The sequence below is a fragment of the Musa acuminata genome, chromosome BXJ2-1, assembly GCF_036884655.1.
Source record: "Musa acuminata AAA Group cultivar baxijiao chromosome BXJ2-1, Cavendish_Baxijiao_AAA, whole genome shotgun sequence".
Classification (NCBI taxonomy): Eukaryota; Viridiplantae; Streptophyta; class Magnoliopsida; order Zingiberales; family Musaceae; genus Musa; species Musa acuminata.
The window spans coordinates 8,773,687-8,783,817 of record NC_088338.1 but is presented as its reverse complement, the minus strand read 5'-3'; the positions used below and the strand labels follow the sequence as shown (position 1 = coordinate 8,783,817).

General features: G+C 37.1%; 1 protein-coding gene across 5 annotated transcripts; it reads right to left on the bottom strand.

The window, feature by feature from the left end:
- Positions 1-2,032: 2,032 nt before the first annotated feature.
- On the bottom strand, positions 2,033-6,460 carry LOC135598800 (uncharacterized). 5 transcript variants are annotated; one of them, XR_010481715.1, is made up of 9 exons: positions 6,051-6,408; positions 4,476-4,623; positions 4,231-4,381; positions 3,395-3,520; positions 3,225-3,305; positions 2,916-3,108; positions 2,817-2,843; positions 2,573-2,736; positions 2,346-2,485 (listed from the first exon to the last, which is right to left on the bottom strand). XR_010481715.1 is itself a non-coding variant. In XM_065093139.1 (8 exons), exons 1-8 carry the CDS (start codon positions 6,270-6,272, stop codon positions 2,244-2,246), a joined length of 1,431 nt encoding a protein of 476 aa, XP_064949211.1. In that variant the 5' UTR covers positions 6,273-6,460; the 3' UTR covers positions 2,033-2,243. The 5 variants fall into 5 exon arrangements, 3 of the variants coding, with proteins under 3 accessions (XP_064949211.1, XP_064949210.1, XP_064949212.1); XR_010481716.1 differs by having other exon boundaries at positions 2,817-2,840; XM_065093139.1 differs by having other exon boundaries at positions 2,033-2,485; positions 2,573-2,840; positions 6,051-6,460.
- Positions 6,461-10,131: the final 3,671 nt, after the last annotated feature.

The following is a 10,131-nucleotide window of genomic DNA, read 5'->3' as shown; positions in this document are numbered from 1 at the left end:
TTGTTGGCAATTTGGATTGTTCTTGATAAGTAATGAGTGTTTGATAGGAGAATTCTCCAATGTACAGATTTTGTGATATCAGAAATCATCAGCTTGGTTCTTGTGAACCTTGCAGAACAGAAACATGAAGATGTGCTTTACACAACAACAATCTGATTTATATCAACCTCCATCTCTTTTCTTGGCTAAATCATGCAAACTCCCTCCCTCTTGGCAAATGGGACATCAAGGAAGAGAAGATGACCCTACTGATCCCTGATACATGATTAAGCTTGAAAAAGTAGTAAGCTTATGTTGAGTCATCCCAATCAAGTTCTCACACAATTTGATCTCCAACATAAGGATAGGCTCTCAATCTACTCGCTCTAGTGATGTTGATCTAAAAGAAAGAAGCCACTCATCAACTCATAAGGGTTAGAAGCGATTGTCTTACCAGAAACTCCTCTTGTGGATTTTTAGTGTACAGCAGACATAGACCGTGCACCTAACGTTCAACCACTGAGGCAAAATGATGACCCAAACAAACACAATCCAAATCACAGCTAAATTGTATGGCTTCATAAAGGTGTTCAATGATGCATTATGGTCGGTCGCTTGACATAAATAAGACTAAATGCAGAAGAAGCATGTGTCGTGATGAAGGTTTCAGATGGACCCAACCAAAGTCATGCCTTGAAACGGAAGTTAAATCTAGTGACATCAAGAGGCCTCAAGAGATAGGCATGCTCCTGGAAAGGAGTTCATGGAATGAATGATTCAGGGACATGAAACTGGGGGAAGAACAAGATTTCCAAGGATTAGGAAAGTGACAGGGACATGAAGGTGGCCTTACACTCGTTGTTAAGTGCCCCACCTGCACGAGGTGCAGAACCCAAGACAGAGACTGGTGGGGGGAGAGGGTCAAACTTACAGCTAGGTTTTCAGATTCAGTAGGTGTACTTCCTTTTTCTGAAATGATATTATGGAGCTGTCAAATGCCTTTTTCTTGCATTTGAATGGGTCCATCACACAAGCGTCACAGTTAATTTAATTACAAGTGGCCACCCAATTTGATCACCATGGGCCAGATTTTTGGCAGCACTCTTGTGTAGCCAACTTGCGTTGCAAGTTTGACTGGTCCTCTCTAATTGTGTATGGAGAATTACAACTTCCAATTAGCTCTGTTACCAGGAATTCATCCTGTCATGCTCACATTTCAACCATTAGTTTGTGTTGGGGCTGCCTTACCAGTATGAGTTCCACCCACCGGCCATATTTCCAATACCTCTATCTCCTCAGTGGACAACTGAGTTGTGACAAAGAACAACATATACGTAAAGCTTAAAAATCCAACCACAGATCTAAAGCACTACATAAATGGCCAGGAGATGATACATCGCATGAAATCCCCCAATCAGGAAAACATTTTGAAAGAACCTTCTATTTTATTTTACCTTTTCATCGAGGAGGTGTCCTTGTTGGAATAATTTATGATCCTGTATGTTGACTAATAAAATAGTATGACCAAGCAGAATCATCACCAGTAAACTTTGGTGGCAACCATTGGGAACCTCATGTGGATGACATTTTACTAGTTACTCACAGTTGCAACAGCTACAAAGACTATTTCTTTAATTTCAAGGCAAACAAAAAGATGCAGTTAATAAACATGCATTTATTAATATGAAATGCAAATGTGGCCTGATACCTTGAAAATCATGTGGATGACACAAGACACAGCAAACCTCAATCAGAGCTTTTGTTGCAGCATAATAATCTCTTTGATCATGATCATTCTCTGATGAATATCAGCTTGATATAATATTTATTCCTGATGCACATATATTGTCAATTTCAGCTTAAGGAATAAAATCATGAAACTTAGAATGTTTCCTTAATGTAGACAAACAGTAGGAGAATGGCTCACACACCAAAAACCCTCGATTGGGACTTAAAAAGATACCTGTTCTGATGAAATCATGCTGGTCAACCTAAGTAGCATGTTGGCAACCAACGAAAAACACACAAATCAATTTGGATCCAAACAAACATATGATTAAAAAATATTAAAAAGGAACCATCAAGCTTAACATAAAATTATATTGCATGCATGTTACACTACGAAAAATGCAGCCAAATACACTTGGTCAAAACATACATGTTACCTAAATATCTGCTAGTGTCTCATGCAAGAATTGATTTTGATACCCAAGATGTGTATGGCAATATACATCTATGCCCATCCTATTCGTTCACAACCACAGCTAGTTGGACCATACATGTATCAAACCTTGCTTGTTTCCGGTGTAGATTTCATTTCTATCCTCATCATAGAATAGAGCAGTTACATCTTCAAGGGCTTCTCTAACAGTGCTCCTAATAGAAGACCGACCTGTTTTGCCTCTTCTCTGAGGACTGGTCTGCAGTGCAGGATCACTTGCAGATATCTTAGCTATGCACTTCCCAGTCAGGATGTTGCTCATATTGATGGAGCCCACAGCTGAAACTGCAGAGACATACAAAAATAACAAAATTAGGAATGTTCTATATGCATTTCTATCCCAACAAAGCAACATGGGAAGGCATTCTTAACCGTCTCCCTCATCACCACACCCTTCTTCAGCTTTGCAATAGGAAATTATCAGATCTTGGTCACTGGTGATATAGATGTTATTGGTATTACAATCAGGATGCCAAAGCAAATGGTCCTCAAAAGAGGTGACTAACTCCCCACGGAAGTTCCATACAGCCACTGTCCTGTTGCGAAATGTCAAAAAAAGATGGTTCTCATACAAAAAGATGAATGCCGATGGTGTCATGAACTCTGTCCTGCTAACCTCAGTCAACTCTGAATTTCTCACCTGCTTCATAGAAAAGGTAGCTGTTATACTTGTTAGGAGCTATCATTAAATAGGCAGGAGAAGAAAGATACTTACGTCAAGGATTTGAAGGTTCTCATTTTCTTGCTTGACCAGAAGCTTCTCATTGAATTGCTCTATAAAGTCGACCTTTTTGTTTCGGTGTAATAGGTGATTAAACGATTTCAACACAGTTCCATCCTCAATGGAAAGTATCTTTAATGGAACATAACTTGGTGTTCTATTGAATATTAATAGCATAATTCCTGGGCTGTCATAAGTTAATTTGGGAATATTAGATGCATACAAGATGAATTTTAATAAAGCCAATAACAAACAGTAGCATCTATGGGTACTTATGGGGGAGAAACATTCAGAAACAAAAACCTGATTTTTATCTCCTGCATGTTCTTATCTGATATCGCATACAAAAACTTGTAGTTCTTGAGATCAAAGACCTTGTAGATGCTACAAATAATACATACAATAGGTAATTAATAGAAATGACTGCATGTTACCATGACATGTAGAATAAATTCATCAAGGAGATTGCTTACCCATCCTGGGCTGAGTATGTCAGAACTTTGCCATTTACATCATCAAATTCGACAAAACCAGGCCACTTGAGAGATTCACTTTCAAAAAGAGGGAACCCAGCATCTAACTGGTTCCTTTTGATGTACCTGTCAATAATTAATTTAATGCAGAGTGAACTTTAGATATCAATATTCTTTATATATGACTGAAGTTGTTATTAGAACTAACAACTAACTATCTCAGCATATACTACCAAAACCAGATGCAAACAAACATCAGAAGGACAAGAAATTGAAGTAAGCCAAACATCAGTTCTATTTCAGTCCAGAAGTCTGACATTGAACATAAACATAATTTGCACTTTCCTGGATTTAGCTTCAGAAATACACTACTGAAAACAGATTTTGAACCATAATCACCATGTTTTCTCCCTACTACTAGCAGTCAACTGCAAGCCAACAACACCAATAAATTCTATTATGAAGAAGTAAATAACAAAACAAAACTGAGAAGTAATTTGCATCAAACAAAAATAGACGAGTCATTCATATGAAATTACATGCCAAAGCAAAAGTCAAAAATCCTAATCTAATAGACCCTTGACAACTGTTATTGCTAGTTCATTGATGCTTGAAATTTTAGTTCTACTTAAGAGTATACTATGCCTATGAAGTATGGACTAGAACCATTTCATATCTGGCCTTTTGCACACACAAAGCTAATTCATGTAATCAATCAAGATACAGAACATATTCTTCCTCACAACACAGCAATCCGGTTTGAAAGAACTCAAAGAAGGAAAAATTCATACCAATCATTTCCAAAACAGTTTAGCTGAAACAATCAAGACTCTTACTCTATTGGAGTTGTCCTGCACTTCAAGGAACTGAAATGATCTGATGCATAAACTGAGACTGTAATAAGTGAATCATTGTTCTTATTATAAAAGAGACTTCTAATCACTTCATCAGGACTTATATTCAAGAAGCATATTCGTTCATTAGTTGCTGAAAAACAGAAAAAAGCATTTGTCAGCACTAAAGATCCAGAGAACAAATAAGGTCCAAAAGGACAAAACAAATATTAATCCAAAAAACTTACACCGACTAAAAGCAGCACATAGACCAGAGTATGCAAGAGCAAATATAATGTCCTTTGCTGAAACAATCTCGATGATTTTTGATCTTTTTTTAAGAAACTGCAGCTTTACAAACCAGTGAACATTGTGATCATAGGCGTCAAACTCCTCCTGAACCCAAAAAATAATGATTTCAGTTCTAAGACACAATGGCACAGGTTTTAGGTGAAAATATAAGCATAAAAAGTTAATATGAAGCTACAAATCCTATGTTCAGAGTAAGATATTATCATGTTCAAAATATCCCAGAAACAAACACAGAAGGGCAGATGTCTGCAACATACTTCCAACATGACCATGTTTCCAACAGTCATTTTAAAATGATGAATGATAATAGGGTACTTATCCAAGTTAGTTTTCGACATTGTCTTGTACAAATCACACAGAGGAAGTAATATGTTGGCAAACAAAATTATTAATAAATGGATGAAAATGGTCCCCTTTCATGATTCTGAAGTTTCATCTTTGTCTTATGATTCATATATAAATAATGGTGCATCTACAGAATAAGTTTCTAGTTCCACAAAATAAACCACATATAACTAATAGCTGAGCTAGTCAGGAGCTCCTAAAGCATGCCAATATCTGTATTCTGATTATGAAATAGAGAGGTACATTTAATCAATCGAACACCATAGTACCTTTATGAATCGTAACGAGTGGCCCCATGGCTTGAAAGATGATATAATTCAGATTTTGACAGAAAAGCACAAAAATAAATGCATAGAGATGGTTGATATATGTGATAATAAAACAAGAAAGCATGATCGTTAGATTGTGCAGACTCTATATTGTCGCATAAATAATTAGGTGCCTAGATCATACATGTTGGGTGCTTAAGTACTCAGGCAGCGCAGCCTCTCCATGTTTCAGGTGGAGAAGCTACTCAGGCATAAGTTGGTGCCTACGCCAGCTAGAAGTGGCATAGATTTGCACATGAAATAAGTGACAAAGTAACTATCTAAACAATATACATTGTAATAGTATTACTTAAGAGAACATATTAGGTGGCTCAAAACATCTTTGGATAATAGATGAAAAGTAATTCCCCAGGAACCAATTGCATCGTTTGATCATATACTTCAGCTCCTCGGAAAGGCCACCTGGAGATTAACATCTGCACCTACATCCCCTTAGTTCATTGCTCTAACCATGCAATGTAATCACATCCCAGCAACCACCATCATTCCAAACCATATTTACACGGCAAAATAGAGCCACCATGCACTTCAATCAGGTTTCAAAGAGAAGGTTGTACTTCGCAGGCCGATCAATATTCTTAGGCACAAAGCTAATTAGAGTACTCCCAAAAGGCCTCTGACACCAAATCCAAATCGAACCTTCAAACAAACACAGCATTCCCAGAAAGAACAAGCTTCCAGCCCGTAGTTGCGACCTATCGTCACGCAGTTAAACGCTACCAGCAAATATCAGGCCCAAACTCCGAAAGTCGGTCAGCAATTTCAAAACCCTAACAAGCGAATGCCCTAATTCTCACAACGAACCATCAAAAAGCAACGAACAGACCCGAGACGCACCTGGAGCTGGATGTTCCGGAACTTCTCGGTAGCGTCGGAGGCGACGCCGCGGGCCATGCAGGGGAAGCCGCCGATCTCACGGCGCTGGAGCTTCCGCACGGAGTTGACGCAGTCCAGGCGCCTCCGGCGCTTCCCATCGGTGGAAGCGCCAGTGTCACATCCCCGCTTCTTGGCGGTCACGCGGAATCGGACCCGGACGGGGGTCTTCTTGTGGTTCTCCATTCCCCCGCTCGCTGCGCCCCTCTCCGGTAGCAAATGGGGGGAAGGAGAAAGATAGAGGGGTTAGATGAAACCGAGTGGGTCTCAGTTTTGGGTTAGGGTTTCGGCGAGCTCCATGGAGAGCGAGAGAGAGAGAGAGAGAGTCCGTCTCGTGCTCCGACCTCCGTGAAAAGATGTCAAGGAAGGAAGCGGTTCACATCCTGAGAAAAAGAGATCTAATCAAGCCGGTGGCGCGGGTTTGAAATTTGAACCCGGTTTCGGTTAAAAGTGCGGTCGATTTGTGTCTTAAAACCCGAACTCAAGTCCGACCCAAATTTCTCGGACATCGATTCCCAAACGTCAATCCATTAAGCTATCGGGTCGGATACGCATCGAGGACATCCATAATTTTCCACATCAATAGGCAATCCGTAGATAGAAGCGGATCGGATTTTTTTGGATACTCCGATTTAGATAGTCTATTTGTGATATATACGGGGTGGAAGTAATAGTCAAATTTGGAAAGAAATAGGAAATAACCTATTTGTTAAATCCTATATATCGTTTTAATTTCCGAATATTCACATCTGACCAATCTTCTTCGATCGATATAAATGTAAAAGTAGTATCGGAGCAAATTTTTATTTCCAAAAGAAAAGAAAAAGTCAATGGCTGTTCCTCGAGAACTGTTGTTGGATTCATCTTCACAAAAAATAAACTCCTAGAAAGAGAAATATTTGGTGCTAATATAAATGTGCTCCTTAGTTTCCTTCACGTCAAGCAAATCATGTTGCAAACTTCTGTTTAAATCTTGATCATTGGCATTTGTCTTGTCATAGTTGGACACTAAAGAAAAAAAAGAATCATTTTTCACTTTTAAGTAAAGAGGTATCTGAAAATAGAGCACAAGAAGTAACACTGAAACTTGAGAGCATAAAATTCTCCCAACTGCTCCATCATGTCTCAGGATAGTTCTAACCCAAGATTAAGCCATGTTATGATTTTTTTCTAAACTTTTGAATAATGTTTATTGAGTCTGTTTAGTTCAGTTGTTTATTGAGTCGGTTTGGTTCAGTTAAAATTAAGTAGAAGTTTATTTAATATTTATTTATTATTAGAATTCAAGTATTGATGGACTCTAGATGGAACTCTATAAATAGGGATGTAACTATTTCTTTTCAGTTATCTATGAAAAATATTATTCTGTCTTTTGACAAACCCTATGAGGTCGATCCCCTCGAAATGATTATCCCTTTCTCTTTTTCTTTTTTATCATAAAACTTTAGGGACTTAACATTTGATATCAAAGCATACGATAAGATTTTATGGTCTTATCAATTGGTATCAGACCGACAATAAGACTTTAGGATTTTATCATTTGGTATCAGAGCGACGATAAAACTTTAGGGTCTTATCAATTAGTATCAGAGCGATCGTTCTGATAAGACTTTAGAGTCTTATCAATTAGTATCAGAGAGACGATAAAACTTTAGGATCTTATCAAACCACAATCTCTCTCTCTCTCTACCTTTAGTGGAAGAGAGAGATCAAATTTCTTTCGCCCAATGTTTTTTCTAAGTCTTATGAGTGAACAAAATATAAGCATTCCACTGGAACAACACTCGTTCAACTTCTATAGAGCATAAAATTGTCCAGCTTTTTCTTGCATACTTCAATGTGTTGGTGTCTGAAAGCAATGGTTTCAAGACTTCAGCTGCAGTCTCTCTCATCTCTGTGCTCCTTGTGTTGTGTGTGTGTGTGTGAGAGAGAGAGAGAGAGAGAGACGGAGAGAGAGAGAGAGGTCCCTCAAATTTTCTTTCACTCCATGTTCATCTCGAATCATATGAGTGAACAAAAGGAAGCTTGAATCATTTTTCTATTTAGTAAAAAGGCAAAGAAGTATCAGAAAATAATTGCACTGCATAAGAGCCAGTGACAGCACATGAAAGAAAAACTTATAGGCCATAGAATGCACAACTTTTTCCTCATGCCTCAAAATGTTGGTGTATGGTAGCGGTGGTCCAAGATTTAAGCCATACTCTCTCTCTCTCTCTCTCTCATCTCTCTCAGTTTTCCTTTTCTTTGTTTGTGTGTACGTGTGTGTGAGTGAGAGAGAGAGAGAGAGAGAGGTCTCTCAATTTTCCTTCACCCCATGTTCCTCAAACCCTACGAGTGAACAAAAGGTAAAGAGGATTGAATCATTTTCCTTTTAGCAAAAAAGTCTTACAAGTATCTGAAATTAATTGCACTGGAACAGTACTCTTTCGACTTCTTCTAGATAACATGGGATGCTCGACTTTTTCCTCATGCCTCAAGTGTAGGTGTCTGGTAGCAGTGGTCCAATTCTCTCTCATCTCTCTCATCTTCTTTGTGTGTGTGTGTGAGAGAGAGATATATATCATGTTTCCTTCACCTCATGTTCTTCTCAGATCCTATGAGGGAACAAGTGTTCTCATCAAGGCCAGCCACATACCTAACAAATCAAGAATGCAGCACACTCATTCCATGGCTGATCTCTGCACACATTACATGCAGGAAAACACCTTCTGCTCCCCAGCTTTATATATATGACATTTGAGCTATTGTTGAGAGAGATACTGAACTCAAATAATTTCTAATGTGGTAATGACTCAATATCTGCCACTATGCCTCACACCTATTTTCAGCTATCATGTTCAATGTCTCACTTTTATGAACTAAAAGTACCCAATTGATTTGTAATGAAAATAACCAAACCATGTGTTTAGATAATTTATTGAATGCATTGGGAAAGTGGTTTAATTTTAATGTTAGTGACAATTATAATGAGCAAAGATTTTTCAATATATATACTAAATGGAAAAAAAATATATAGATTTGACTCATCATCTATGTATATTTCTCAAGTTAGGTTTTTGTTTATTTTGATATATATATGACCAATTTTACTCATCATCTATTGGCTTTGTTTTTTCAAAAAAATGGAAGTAATGAAAATATTCATGCAATATGCATATTTGCCATCTCTTACATGAATTGTGTGTGTCTTTATTAGCTATATGGATATCAAGATGATGTTTAATGAGCCTAATGCTTAATTTTGTGTTGGCCATATGGCAATGAAAAAAAAGACCTCTTTGCATAGCTTTTTATATCACAAGATCATGCTTTATCTGACAACTACTGAATTAAGTAATGTTAATAATGTCAAGTCTAAGATATGATTCTCATGAAGCCTAAGATTGATAGGTGCATACACACATTTAAATAATTTATCATCATGTACCTCATCATAAATAAGCTACAATATTGTATGTACAATCCTTCAAACTCAAAACTCTTATGAAACTATATGTATATTCAATAACTTGTAACAAAAAAATGAAATGTCATAATTCTTCAATGTTCAAATATTCTAAAACATGTGTGATTGGCACAGACAGAAAGAAAGAAAAAAAAGTTCCATTTTAAGGTAGAATATACAGATAATTCTTACAAATAAAAAGCAATTTGCACTGTATAAAATTTCCAAGTATGAAGTAACAGTGTATGTTCTACTGAGACAGTCATAAACTTCTACTTTGCATGTCAAAAATACCCCCTCAGCATCTTCATATTTATTTGTTCAGCTTTTTTTTTGCTGAACTTATTATCCATAATTAATGTGTTATTAAACAAGTTAAGTATTTGGTTAGTTTGATCACATAAGATCAAAAAAGGTATCAATATGACAAGGACTTTTGGTTAATTATTTTTGATATGATTGGGCAACAAATCACAAGTAAAAAACAAAAAGTGCTTTTACATATCTATCCTTTTAAATTTTAGAAATAGTGTGTTTTGGTGTCTCATGTAATCCCTCCAAATATTTAAATCTTTCATATAATCAATTAACATTAATTAT